Below are 14,127 nucleotides of genomic sequence, written 5' to 3'. Positions count from 1 at the left end.
GTCCCACGTGTTCTGGTAAATTGGTGGTGCTGGATAATACATACTTTTCATACTATGCAAACATAATGTGTATTTGTAAATGTTTTTTACTTTCTTGAGGAATTTTGATCATGTCATAATATAAGCAAGCAGGGGAGAAGCAGGAATTTCATAAATGCCTGTTGTGCAGTTCCTTGGCCTAGCAATGGCCTGCCTTGGGTGACTCAGTGATTCCTGCTGCAGAGCAGTGCAGTGGCTGCTGCAGAACAGTCATTTGACTGTTTTCTCCAAGAGGTCTTATTTATGATCCGGACACCACTAAGAAAGCTTTCCGAGGGTTACAGGCTGTCTTCTGTTGTGGGGTCTTCTGGGGATTGGAAGGTGAGAAAGGAGCTTAGGCAGCGTGGAGATTGTGGCACTTGTCTGAAGAGGCAGCAAACCTGGTTAGAGGGTGCAGAAGCTGCCAGATCAGCTGTGGGACAGGCGCGTCGCTGCATCTGCAGGTTCAGGGGCAGCAACAGGAGAGCACACAGAGTGCCATGTGTTCAACTTTCAGGGGACAGGCAAGGCGAGCATCCCTGCGGAGGGATGCTGGGCACTGCGCTGGCACCCAGCACCCCGCGAGGGCCGCTGCTGTGGGGAAGGGGTCCTGGGGGGCTGCGAGGCGCAAGGGCTGCCTCCGACCAGACCAGTGCTCCCCGGCCAATGCCACCGGCAGTGCCGTGCCTGGCTGCGGAGCCGGTCTCGGTGGCTGTTCCTTGGGCAAAGGGCGTCGCAAGCTCAGGCGCGATGGCAGGTGGGCCCTGAACGGAGGACTAGTATACCGCTAGTGCGGAGGAGCAGCGCCCCTGGGCACGGGTCCTCTCGGGCACGCTGCCGGGCGCCGCGCCGCAGCCTCCCAGCACCATGTGGAGGAAAACGCCGATTTCTTTATAAACTCTCCTACGGCGAAATGCGCTTGGGGGGCGGCCGCCACAGACCGCTGGGGGGGGGGGGGGGGGGCGGCGGGCTCCCCCAGCCCTTTCTGTGCCGCCCAGCTCCGCCGCCCCTGACGAAGCCGGCCGCGCCGCTCAGCTCCCCCGGCAGGCTGCCCCTCCCGCCCCGCCGGCCCTGGCGCGGCCGTTACCGCCCCGCCCCGCCCGCAGGACCCCGCCTGGCCGCCGGGGCTGCCCCGCCGAGCGCCTGCCGCGCCGCCGTGCCCGCTGCCCGCCTCCTCGCTCGGCCCCGCGGCCTCTCCCGCCGCTCCCCCGGCTCTGCAGCGCGGGCGGCGGCGCGGCGGGCGGGCGGGTGGCGGTGCGGCGCGGCGGGCGGGCCAGGCGGCGGGCGGGGCGGCCCCGGCTCGCTGGGGTCCTGCGCGGCGGCGGGCGGATCGGTGTCTCCTTCACTTCGCCCTCCAGTGCCAGCGGCTGCAGCAGTGCGGCCTCCTCACGGCGAGACCCGCCCGAGCCCCCGGCCTCGCCGCCCTCCCGCGCTATAGCCAGGTGCCGGCCCGCCGCCGCGACCGGCTCCGCGGGAGCAAGGGAGGCGGGCGGGGCTCGCCCGGGCGGGCGGAGGGGTGGTGAGCGGGGCTGGGGGCTTCGGTGGTGCCAGCCCCAGCGCCCAGGCTGACGGCGGGGCGGGGGTGGCCGGCGGGGCGTGTGCCTGCGTGTGGGGGGTTCTCAGGCGCGCTGCCCCCTCCGCCTGCCCCCGCGGCCTGGGCGGGCGCCGCGCCGTGCCGGGCGTGCGGGCCGGGCCGCGGTTACATAAGGGGCGGCGCGGCGGGCGCGCGGGGGTCAGGCCGGGATGGCCAAGATGGCCGCGCCGAGGAGTTCACCTTGCGGCGGGCCGGCGGCGGGAGGGAGCTGGCGCGGGGCAGGGTGTGCCGCCTCCCGGCCGGGCTCCTCGCCTCCCCGCGGCCCTGCCGGTGCCCCGCTCGGAGGGCGGTGGGCCGTGGGCCGGTGCGCGGCCCGGCGGTGGCGGCGCGGCCGCTGCCCGTGGCGAGAGCTCTCATATGTTTTTTAATTATTAAGCTGTAGCGGCAGCTTAGGTTGAAAGATCGCTACGTGTTTAATGTGTTTTAACAAAGTATTTTCCCAGTAATTTCTCCGCTGCTCTTTACATCTCTGGAAAAAAAAAAATTCCCTGTAGATATTGCTATTTTTTTTTTAAATTGCGTGAGTACTGAAGCTCTTTTTATTATAGCTAGGTCTAATCTCTAGCCTGATCTTCGACATACGGAGGTCCTAAAATTGCTAGAAATCTTTGTAGAAGTCCTTGGCATTCCTTTAATTGTAAGGTGTTGAGATTGTTATTTCAAAACTCTGAGGAAAACTGCGATGTAATAATTCTGATAACATTAAAGTCTTTTTCTGTTCTTGGGATTTATTTTTTTTTAACAGAAGAAGAAAACGTGTTTATGGCTCTTGAGTAACAGATTAATTAAACTTACTTTTTTGGGGTGGTAGCTGCCACTTTTTTTTTTCAGGGTGGAGCTCCCGCTTGCTTCAAGTGGATTCTGTGTTCTTGAAATGAGGAATAAGATTATCTGGTAGTCACTTTCACAGCAAACCTCTTGTAGCTAAATGCTACTTATATTTTACTGACTTGTAATTAGTAGTTGTTAAGTGAAAGATACTTGAAAATACGGTAGAAGAAAATCACTTTTGATTATAAGAATTTGCAAACCTAGCTAAGTTGCCAACATTTGAGGACACAGGAATGATTTTATTTTATTTTTTGGGGTGGTGGTGGTGTCCTGTTTTCATTTATTGAGCATTCTGGTGATGGCACTGGCTTCTGGGGTATTTAGTATACCCAGAATTAACTCCTTGTTTTCCCCTTTTGTCCTTGTCCATCCCTGTTAGTATAGGATGAGAACAGCAGTGTGACAGCTGTGTTCTGTTTCAACTTTTTATTGCAAAACTTGCATCTTGTAGACTGGTTGACAAATACTGTTTGGTTTCCTTGCAATGGGAAGATGCTTAACTAGGCCAGATGAAATGGCAGCATCCTTTTTACTGTAGTAAACCTTTGAATTTAGACACAGGTACCAGTTTGGTAACTTCTCGGGGCACTACTGCTTAGCATATCTGCTGTCTGTAATGGTTGTCTAGTCAGATTGGAAATAAAAGTGAAAAGCTCATTTGTACTGTAGAAGCATGTCTGTGCTAAAGGCTATTATAAAACTTTAGAAGTAATTATTCTTCTGAAGATGCTAGTTAGTAGTGAGACCTATTCATTAAAGGAAAAAATACATAGCTAAACCATCTCTAAATTGTTTTAAATTGCTAATGAACTGTACAGTTGCCATGCAGCAGAAATTTAGAGGAAAGAGCAGTGTTCCCACACTTTTTTGTAATTTGGTCTACCACCTGCGTCTTTCTATTGAATAAATAATGGGAACCATTTAATAGTTTGGTTTAGGGATTAGTATTTGTTCTGCTATAGAATTCTGTTTTCCCTCAAGACTTAGGGTTATTTATTACGGACTCAAATTTGGGCTAAGCCTTTTTAAACTTCCAATGCTCTTAAGTAATTTTCATGTCTTTTTTTTTTTTTTTTTCCCTCTTTTATTAAGAGTCAGTTTGCTTTAACTCTGTGGAAAAACAGACTTGTTTTGTGTTCTTGAACAAGCAATGGATGTCTTACTACAGTGACCTGTTTGTAGAATTTAAAACTCCTTACTAAAGAAGGGTGGGTTTAGTTAGTTATTTTTTTTTTAGTTAAACTGTGAATGTAAATTTTTTTGCTCAGAGGAGGTTGAAGTTACCTTCTTATGGCGTAGGGAGGTGGAATAAGATACTTTGGAAAACTTCATTAGAAATTGTAGCAAGGTAAGAAACAGTCTTGTGCCTTACCATTGCTTGCTAAAATAGTGGAATTTTTAAAACCAGTAGCAGTTCGTACAATTAGGCTGTATATGGCAGGTGTAATTTGAGTTAGTTTTTGGTTTGGTTTTTTTTTTAATGTGGTTGCTATTCTGAAACTACAATCTCTGTAGAGGAATGGTGTCCTAAAGGAAATTTTACTGGATCAGGTGTTCCAGGAGAGTTTTCCTTCTATGTAGATAAGGACATGAAAAGATGGAACGAAACTTTTTTTGAGGGGAAAAAGTAACAACTTGTCTTGGTGTTGTATTATTGAAACACTTATGATCTTGCAGAGATCTACAGAAGGTAAGCAATTTTATAGCCAGGTGTTGAAAATGTAAATATTGGTTAAATGTACTATATAAAAAAGTAATCTTTCCTGTTTTCCATTGAAAGTTAACATGTGAGCATAGTGCCCTTGTTATTTTTGAGGTTCTGAAGATATTTTTCCATTCCCTTAAAGAAAAGCACAACAAAAAACCCAGGCCACACAAGAGCAAGATAAACAGTCAGTTATGTTAATCTGACTTTCTCTGCAAAACAAATGTGACCAAACAGTTTGAGAAGATAAGAGGAGGTTTTTGTTTGCTTGTGTTTAGCCTTTTAATGCTCTTTATTTAGTTAGTTGTGTCCTCCCCCCTTCACAGCATGGCTGGGGAAGTTACTAACTCTTTGAAAGACACAGTTTTCTGTGTTTTAAGACTTCAAAACACAGTGCCTCTCTAACAGTGGTCTTTTGCTATTTAAATCATGGGGAAACAGTCAGCAAGGGAAGGTACAGATAAAGTCTATCTTCACAGGGAGGGAGAGCCATACAGGCCTGTGTGAGACCTTTGGCTGGTATCTATCCATCTTCCAGGGAGGCTTGGTGATAGCTAGTCTTGAATGACAGGTTCTTTAACAGCGAGGTTGCCAGAGGCTCCCTGTCTGTGAGGGGGATTCCTGAAGAGAGCTTTTCTCACTGACCCAGCACTCCTACTGCTTGTTTGTTTTAAACTTAACAAGACAACACCTGAAAATTACACTCTTGCTTGTTATGGGGGAAGGGCGGCGGGGGGTGGGTAATGGGAATGGGGAACTTCATCAGGTTGATTGCATTGATGGCATTAGATGTTTCTTTTGAAGTCGTATGTCTTACCGTTTAAAATACTTGGCAAATAATGTTGTACAACAGATACGCACTCTTTTTAAATTTTGAAAATAAAAGCTTGTGGGTCCTTCCAAGTAGTTTTCAAAAGCATCTGTTGAATTGGATTTTGTGGAACTTCAGGAAACAACTGTCTGTATTACAGTTTTTCAGATTTCCAGTTTGCTGTTTTTTGGTGGTAACTGCCAACTCTGGAAATGTGATCTATTACTTGATTTCTGGTAATTAAAAATGTATGGAGAAGTCTACTTGAAAAATTACAAACTGGGTGGTCTTGTAATGCCTCTTTTCTACAAGCAGATTACTGAAGCCAGGAAAACATTCAGTGTTTGCAGTGACCGTCGCTCAAAATCTGTAGGCGTTTCACAGAATACTGTAATTGTTCGAGCCATCTGTCTATTAATCGCTTTCTTATATGGATCTGCCTTAACGAGGATCTTCAAAGAGTTATGGTAGCATTTTTTGTGCGCGCGCGCAATGGTTAAAAGTTCACTATTAATTAGCCCATTACCTTTCAGCTCCAATGGCGATTCCTCCATCATATGTAGACCTTGGCAAATCTGCCAGAGATATCTTCAATAAAGGATATGGTAAGAATAGGTTTTTTTATAAAACGTGGTGTTTCTGCTGCAGCCATGAATTACCTTTTTAAGCCTTTATGTAAAATTGAATGCTCAAGTGCCTGTGTTTCTGTGGAGGGGGAGCATGTTTTTTGTCTATCATTACCATCAACTAACATTGTTGGAGGCTTTTTGTGGTCCGTTTTGATGTGAAGTCTGTTAAATCTTACTGCTTTAGCCACATAATTGTCAGAGGTATACAAGCATGTAACCCCAAGCGTAGTTCAACTTAGGAGTACACTTTGTTTACCAGTCTGTCTGTGCCACAACATTTATTGATACAGAAGGGGATATATACTGCTGTAACATTACAACCTTTTTTTAGAATAGAAAGGGGAATAACCATGGGGAAAAAAAATCCTTCAGCATTTTAAAATGCTTTAATACCAGGCAGTTGCGTAGTTGAATTCTGCTGTTTCTTCCTGGTCTTCGGGGATGCATGTGAAGGCTTTTTGAGCCAAGGCTGTTGATCGGCTCTAAGGGTAACAGTGTCAATTGACACTCCCATAAAACCTACTTATATTACAGTTCCAGTGGCTGTACGTTTCCCAGTGACTTCATTTTTACAGTTGTTGGGTTGTTTGGTTTTTTGTTGATTTTTGGTTGGTTTTTTTTTTACTTTGAGATACTTCTTACTGGTGCGGAGAGATGAATTTTTTGCATTGGGAGGGCTCTTCGGGTGGCACCGACTACAAAGCCGATGCCATCCTGGGAACAGAAAAGTACATTTTGTCTGACAATAAATTTACTTTTGGAAGTCATCGTTTCATAGCTAAATGTGCAGAGTACAACTGAGAGGCTACTCCCCGCTTTCTGTGTGGTTATGTTGGAACAGAACTGGCTTGTTCTAGAGTGGCCACCTCTACCTGCTGTGGCATCTAAAACTTGACTGTTATTGAAGGCAGTCTATGGTGGTTTTTGTATGTGTATGTACGTGGCATACAAGACTGCTTGGAAAACCAGCTTCTTGGAAAATGTGGTGGATGGTCTTAGTTAAAGTCTACTGGTGTAACTTTCATTTCTATTTGTTAAGGTTTTGGGTTGGTGAAACTGGATGTGAAAACAAAATCTGCAAGCGGAGTGGTGAGTTTAAATACCTTTTTTTTTTTTTTTTCTGGCTATGGGACATCCTCCAGATGCTGCTAAGTAGTTTATAGGTTATGTGAATGATAAACTTTTGGTGTCAGTTAATTTCAGAAGCCCCTGAAGATGTGACACTTACTCTGAATGTAACAGGGGTATTGCACTGTTTAGTAGTCTTTGCTAAAAAACCCCAAATTCTCTTGTGTTTGAAGGTGAACAGATAACTGACACATTCTTGAAGTATTCCAATGTATCAGTCATAGTACACATAATTTATTTCTCAAGTACCTTATCATAATATTTGTATTTGGTGGAACTTTCTGGCATCTTGATGCTTGAGTGAATTAGCTGGTGGTGAATTAACGTGTTTAATCTTTAGCTCCTCTTTAAAGGTATTAAAACGTTGGAGTAGTGTTCTATGCAAAATGCATAGTCATGCAAGCAGTGCCTCCCATACTTTTATCTATTTCTAGAGCAGACTTCGCAAGAAATAAAGGTAGATGATTATTTTTTTTCCCCCAAACTGGAAGCTTTACTACCAAGCGAGGCGCATGGTTTATATGCTGTGTTTTTTCTGGAAGTCTGTATGCCAACTGAAGCACAGTTTGCAAGAGCCCTATTATTGCTGTGTTTTTTATTATTTTAGCTCATTTCTTTTGAGGACTACCCAGTAATACTGGTAAAACTCTCTGAAAAATTCAAGCCCTCATGTGAATCTCGTATCAGTTATTAGCCATCCCTCCCAGGTGGAGAAAGTGCTGGCATGTGGGTACTGCAGATGTTTTAAAGCAGAGATAAGAGGTTATGTAATAGTTTGCTTCTCCTGAAGCTGGTACCACAATGGTCGCAGTCACACGTGCGCTAGGAACAGCACAAAGCAGGAAGTTAAAGCTGCAGGTATTTGAACTTGAGAGGTTGCTGTCGCTTGCCAAGAAATTGACCTTAGAATGCTGCAGCTGTGTGGATAGTTCAGCGGTTCACTCACATAATGCAGGTGAATGTGTTTGCCTTGGTTACATTTGATCAGCCACCGTTAAAGATCAGCCTCATGCGCGCTTGCGGTGCGCGGTAGCTCTTGGGCTGGGAGAGTATGAATGTTTAATGACTTGTGATTTCAAATCTGTGTTTCCTTCTGGGGAAAGGGAGTGTGAGAAGTTGACTTGAAAATAACACTGTACATGGAGGAAGTCTGAGATTGAAATTTTGATTTCTGTGTTTTTGAATGTTTTTAATCATAAGGGCAATAATATTTCAGTGGAAAGAGCTCTTTTAACATGTATTTGCAGACTAGACTTCTGCTTGGTATTGCTTTCAGTTTCTGAACAGTGGTACACAGAAATCATTCTGTTTTTTGTGAGAATCCAAGTAGTGAGAGACATAGGGATTGCTTTATTTAATAAGATGTGAGTGATATGGTTAACTTTTAAATACTTTCAAGAATTCCAAGTAAGATTGTACCAGAAGCATAAAATCAGACGGTTCCCTTAGCTCACAATTCAAATATGAGTGTTCTTCCTGTGTGTCGTTAAACCGAAGTGTCAGGGGAATAGAAATTTTATAATGTCAGTAAAAACATGTTGTGCCTGTGGCTTATGTGAAGGCTTGGTGTATTGGGTAGACTGAGGACTCTCTTAAAAGGCAACAAAAACCCCCAAACAACAAACTACCACCCACCCCACCCCTAACTTGAAAAATGATGGCATTCTATGACTTTTTACCGTTGTGCATGATTTATCTTTGGAGGTGGTTGAATGGAATAATGAAAATGCATATGTGATCCTTAAAGATTTTTACCAGACTTGCATTACGTGACTTATAACGTTCTTAGCTCTTGGTTTGATTTTTTAATTTGCTCATTAGGAGTATCAAACTTAACCTTGTATTTCAGGAACTTGTTTCTGCTTTTAAGGAGAATATGTGCAGTAGCTACTGTCTTGCTTCTGAGTTACGTTGCAGCCCTGTGCGTTTTGTAATAGTGGCAGAAACACTGCAGTTGAGATGGGGGGGGGGGGGGGGGGGGCGGTCCTCCATGTAGGCATGAATTGTCTAGTAGTTCTTGACCATGTCATCACACACACCCCACCCACCCCCAGCTTGTTCTTAGGTTGTTTAACTTGTGTAGAGTAACAAGATCTTAGCATTTGCTGAAGAACAGTCTTTTCTCTTTTGGCACTGTGTAATGTTTTCAGGATCACATGTATCTTCTGTGTAACGTGGACACTGTCCTTTTTAGGAATTCACAACATCTGGTTCATCAAACACAGACACTGGGAAAGTGAATGGAAGCTTGGAGACCAAATACAAATGGACTGAGTATGGGCTGACTTTCACAGAAAAATGGAACACAGATAACACTCTGGGAACAGAAATTGCAATTGAAGATCAGGTAATAGATTAGGAGAGTCTTTATTTGTTCTATTGAACTAGCAGAACCAAATTTATAGCTTTTATCTTACCTTCTTCCCCTCCAATTAGATTGCCAAAGGCTTGAAGTTGACATTTGATACAACTTTCTCACCAAATACGGGGTAAGAATCGTTAACCTTTTTGCCTTTATATAGGGCAGTAATAACACCCATGGTCAGTAAACATTCATCTGGTCTGTTGCGTTGACAGAGAAGTTTGTATGGTTTGCTATTAATCCAAATTAACAAATCCCAATGATAAAGGCTTCTGCTCTCTAGCATCGCATCTTATCCTACGGGGTTAGTACTGGGCATTTCACAACAGCCTGCTTTGCTTATTTTCTGGGATAGAAATACTTGGAAGATTGCAGGAGGTGTGAAAATGCCTCTGCATTCATCACAAAATGCCTGTTTGCCTGATGGGCTAGCAGAACTTTGGCCCAGTCTAGAGGATGCCTGTGCGTGGAATTTGGATGCCTTGTGTGGAGTCATGTGGCTCGAATTTGGAAGTTTATTGAGGAAGATCAAGCCTTGTCTTAAGATAACTCTTTCTCTGTTTCAGAAAGAAAAGCGGTAAAATTAAGTCAGCTTATAAACGTGAATGCCTAAACCTAGGTTGTGATGTTGACTTTGATTTTGCTGGACCTGCAATCCATGGTTCAGCTGTCTTTGGTTATGAAGGCTGGCTTGCCGGTTATCAGATGACTTTTGATAGTGCCAAATCAAAATTGACAAGAAATAACTTCTCTGTGGGTTACAAGACTGGAGACTTCCAACTGCACACTAATGTGTAAGTACTGAAAATTGTGTCCAGATATACAGCAGCAGACTCTCTAACTTTCTAGTCAAAATACAGATGCTTGAAATAGCAAGAGATGCTTGTAAGGCCATTAAGTAGAGTGCATTTTTCAATATGAAACTAAATAAATGATAAACGTTGCTTTGTATCGTGCGCTCTCAAAACAGTAAATACCTGTGGCTTGTTAGCACTTACAGCATAATATATGCTAGAGCTTGCCAAACACTGAAGTACATCCACATTGCAAGTGCAGTAGTTCAGTTGCACAGAGCTGATCATAATGCTTTTTCCAGCTTTCCCATTACACTGAATTGTATCTGACTATAATTCACAGGCAGTAGATTTGTTAGAGGTAGTAATTAGCGTTGCACTGTTTAAGTAGGCCAGCAGTATTTTTCTGGAGCAAGACTAGAGCTTTGCTTTTGGACTTTCTGAGTAGGTTGATCTTCTTGCCTGTCTGGAATGAAGAGTGCATGAAACAGTAACAAAAGTTTAAGACACCTTGTTTATAAACTTTATTTCAGACTTGCTGCATTTTGATCTTAAAAGTTCTTCAGAGCAAGCTGTTCAAAACTTTCTGAAGAACAATGTGTTTTAATAAAAGTTTGAATTGTTCCAGTGCGTTTAGTTAGGAAATAATTGATTTTAAAGGTAGAAGCCTCCCCTTTTGAAGAGGGAGGATGGGGATGGTGTCTGTCTCTCTAGGTTTATGGAAGTTGGGGTATGGGAGGAAGCTACAAAACACTTTATAGTCTGGGCTGTAAGAATTCCATTTCAGTTTACTAATATCAAGCATTGTGACAGGCTTTTAAAAAGGCTATCTAATTCTTTGGGAACACCATGTATTCAATAAACATAAAATTAAGAATGCCCATTTCTTAACTCTTTAACGTTTACCTGTTCTGTAAGGGTGTGGTCTGGAATTACTTTCAAGTACTTAGTTCAACACTAGTGTGAGAATTAGCTGTAGTACTATATGAAACTGTTTTTTTTTTCATTAATTGTTGCAGTTTTAATTTTGCCCTGAAGCCTTTGTTCATCTCCCCTTCTGCCGAAAATATGAAACAACTCAAACTTCTGGAATTCTCATTTGAATAAAAAAATTAAGTATTTTTTTAAAAAAATGTTTGGATTATGTAAATATAGGAAACTAACTTTTTTTCAATTTGTGCAGCAATGATGGTTCAGAATTTGGTGGGTCAATTTACCAGAAAGTGAGTGACAATCTTGAAACTGCTGTAAACCTGGCTTGGACAGCAGGTAGCAACAGCACTCGCTTTGGCATTGCGGCTAAATACAAGTTGGATTCCACTGCTTCTATCTCTGTAAGTACAGCTCTAACCAAAAGGTTTATGCTAAGCACAGTGGACTTTCACTTTCTGTGAATCTGTGTGTTACTTGTACAAAAGAAGGTAGTAGGTCACGAAGTGGTGTAGGAATTGCTCTTACAATCCAGGCGGCTATAATTAAACCAGCAGTATTTAGATTCTATAATGTTGCATACAGCAGGGTCTCTTATAATCTGTCAGATGTGCTGCTCTGGAGGACTTAATGTATTTATAAAAAAAAAAGAAAAACCCCTTCATGTCTAGTTCCGTAAGCTTACATAATTTTTTTTTAAAACCAGTTTTTGGGGAGTTCTGTCATATTCTCATGGTAAGAACTCTGGTGGTACTGGTTAAAAAAGCGATATGCAGAGTGTTTTGTGTGTTATAAAGCTAGAATTGAACCAGGATTGTTGGAATCATCTGTAGAGGAAGTGATGCAAATTATATGCGCATGTTGTTTATGATGACGTTACAAAGTGTTTGCTGCTTGACTTGGTTGGACCTACAAGATACTGATTCTTCTGTAATGATATGAACGTGGAGGATTCTTCTCAAGTGGCTTGTTTTGGGAGGCCATAGTGGCAAATTGCTATGGCCTTCTGGAAAGGGGGGAGTGGGGAAGTTCACCTGTCAAACTACATTGCAGTAACAGTTCTGTGCCCTTACATTCACCCTGCTCTTAAATATGTCGCTACTTCAGCTGTAGGTAAGTTGGGGGGCAAGGTCAGAGCTGGAAAGACACAATCTCATAAGCACAGATATCGAAAGAACAAGTAAAATTTGGTTTATGTTGATAATGGCAATGTTGCCACAGTTCTCTGGCTTCTGAATGGAGAACTAACAAAGAACTAATCAGTTACGCTATTTCAATTGCTTCTGTCTTGTTCTTTTTTCAGGCAAAAGTGAACAATTCTAGTCTAGTTGGAGTGGGTTACACCCAGACCCTGAGGCCAGGTAAGGGGCATCACATGAATTGTCACATACATTTTCTTTTATGCACCACAAAGGAAATGTTTGAGATCTGTACATTTATATGCAACTATTTCCCTTCAGAATAGTTTTGTCTTGAAGGCAAAGTAGATGTTTTACAGCAGCTTATATGTTGCACATCAAATCTTTACCTGAACAAGACAAATTCCTTTGTATCTAATGGTACAACTGCATCATATGCCTCATTGATTGTGTAGGAGTGGACTGTATTTTGTTTGATAGCTTAGCTTTAGGCTGTGCAAAGCAGTCTGGGGTTTTTTTTTGGGTGTGTATGTGTGTGTGTGTTGTTTTTTTTAAGCCTTGCTTTCTCCAGTCGTACCATAGTGAATGATAGCAGACCTTGAAATAATGATTCATCGTCAAAAGAGCATAGTTCCTGCTCTTAATACTAGCAAAAAATCCCAACCAAGCACCTCCAGAACTTAACTTGTTTGGCTTAAGTATGAAAATACCTGTTAGTGCTATATTACCATTGGTTAGTTCCTTACCTGAAAACAAATAAAAATGGTAGTTTCATTCCATCCCTTCCTTGGTAAAAGTGTCTGCCTTTCTATGCATAATTTTTCTCCTCCTTTGCTCACTTTAATGTAGAAAAGGAGAGCTCTTGTATACTTGCCAATTAGAGACTTTGTATATTCACTGTATAACACGGTATTTACAAAAAGCATTCAGCTTGGTTCACATGGCTACCCTTCAATAGGATTTTATGGGTAAATGGATTCTTCTGTAGAAATCTTTAGAGGAAAGTAATGAAATAGAACGAGCTACAACTGGGACTTGTAATGAGGGGGGTTGAGTTGCATGAAAGCTACTCTGATTGTCTGTTGTAAACATGCTGTTTTAAAAAATCTTACAGGTGTGAAGCTTACACTGTCTGCCCTGATAGATGGGAAAAGCATCAATGCTGGTGGCCATAAACTTGGTCTTGGCCTGGAACTGGAGGCTTAAAAAGGTGAAGAAACTGCTGCAGAGAAGGGATATCAGAAGAATTTGGCCTTAAAATGTATTTCCAATGTGACCAGCAGGCTTTTTTTTTTTCCAAGAAGGATGACCTAGAACAAGAGCTGTATTTGAAGTATTTAGACAGTTACTTGTTAGCTGGTTTCTAGTTAAATTGGTTACCCATCTAGTTAAAATTCTGCATTAGTGCAGTCACTTAAACATTATTTAAATGTATTTAACTGTTTAATGCGCTACCCACAAATAATGAAATAGACATCTATGAAAACTGTACAATTGTGTGCATGTTTGTTTTTATGTTCCTCTTAACATTTGGTATTGCCATTGAATGAAAAATGGATCCGTGGATTTTTTGAAATGAGGTCAAAGAGTTTGTTAATTCACTTGAAGTAGAAGTACATTTGGTATCCCAAGACAAATTACGAATAAAACAAGTACACACACATACTTGTGCCTCAGATATTTTAAGAGTTAAGATGTGAGGGTAGTGCTCAGTTAAGTTTTAACTTGAAATAACCCAAGAAGTAGTGCTCTATACCTTTGTGCAATTAAGGACCCCCCCCACCTCACCCATGACAGCACTGAATATAGATGGTTTTCACTGAATGGTTGGATTCCTCAAGCAAGTTGAATGTGCTTTTCTGTCAGGTAAGATTTGTCATGACACAGTGGTTTGATTCCCCTGTGTTCCACGGGCAAGGTGTACTGTGTTACTAGCTGGCTTCCTGATGCAAAGAGTGCAGTGATGTACGTGGCACGCTAAGACATTTAAGAACTGTTCCTTGACGCTTTTGCCCAAGGGGTGAAAAACCTCACCACAAACACACCTTTTGCTTATATTTGTATGAAGTGAGACGTATCTCTGCAACTGAGTGTAACAGTGTAATGGTATAACAGCCTGCTTATCCCAACTGCTGTGAGAGGTTTCTGCTTAAAATGTTTGAAATAAAGGCTTCATTTTAAATGGA

At 42.7% G+C, this 14,127-nt stretch overlaps 1 protein-coding gene across 1 annotated transcript; it reads left to right on the top strand.

Annotated features, from left to right (window-relative positions):
• Positions 1–1,295: 1,295 nt before the first annotated feature.
• VDAC2 (voltage dependent anion channel 2) lies at positions 1,296–14,127 on the top strand. The gene is made up of 9 exons (XM_056351723.1): positions 1,296–1,460; positions 5,493–5,564; positions 6,628–6,677; positions 8,911–9,063; positions 9,153–9,205; positions 9,645–9,872; positions 11,056–11,206; positions 12,106–12,163; positions 13,056–14,127. Exons 2-9 carry the CDS (start codon positions 5,498–5,500, stop codon positions 13,145–13,147), a joined length of 852 nt encoding a protein of 283 aa, XP_056207698.1. The 5' UTR covers positions 1,296–1,460; positions 5,493–5,497; the 3' UTR covers positions 13,148–14,127.

This window comes from Falco biarmicus, chromosome 9, assembly GCF_023638135.1.
Source record: "Falco biarmicus isolate bFalBia1 chromosome 9, bFalBia1.pri, whole genome shotgun sequence".
Lineage (NCBI taxonomy): Eukaryota > Metazoa > Chordata > Aves > Falconiformes > Falconidae > Falco > Falco biarmicus.
Note: the sequence above shows the minus strand (reverse complement) of the source record. Positions and strands in the feature narration are given on the sequence as shown.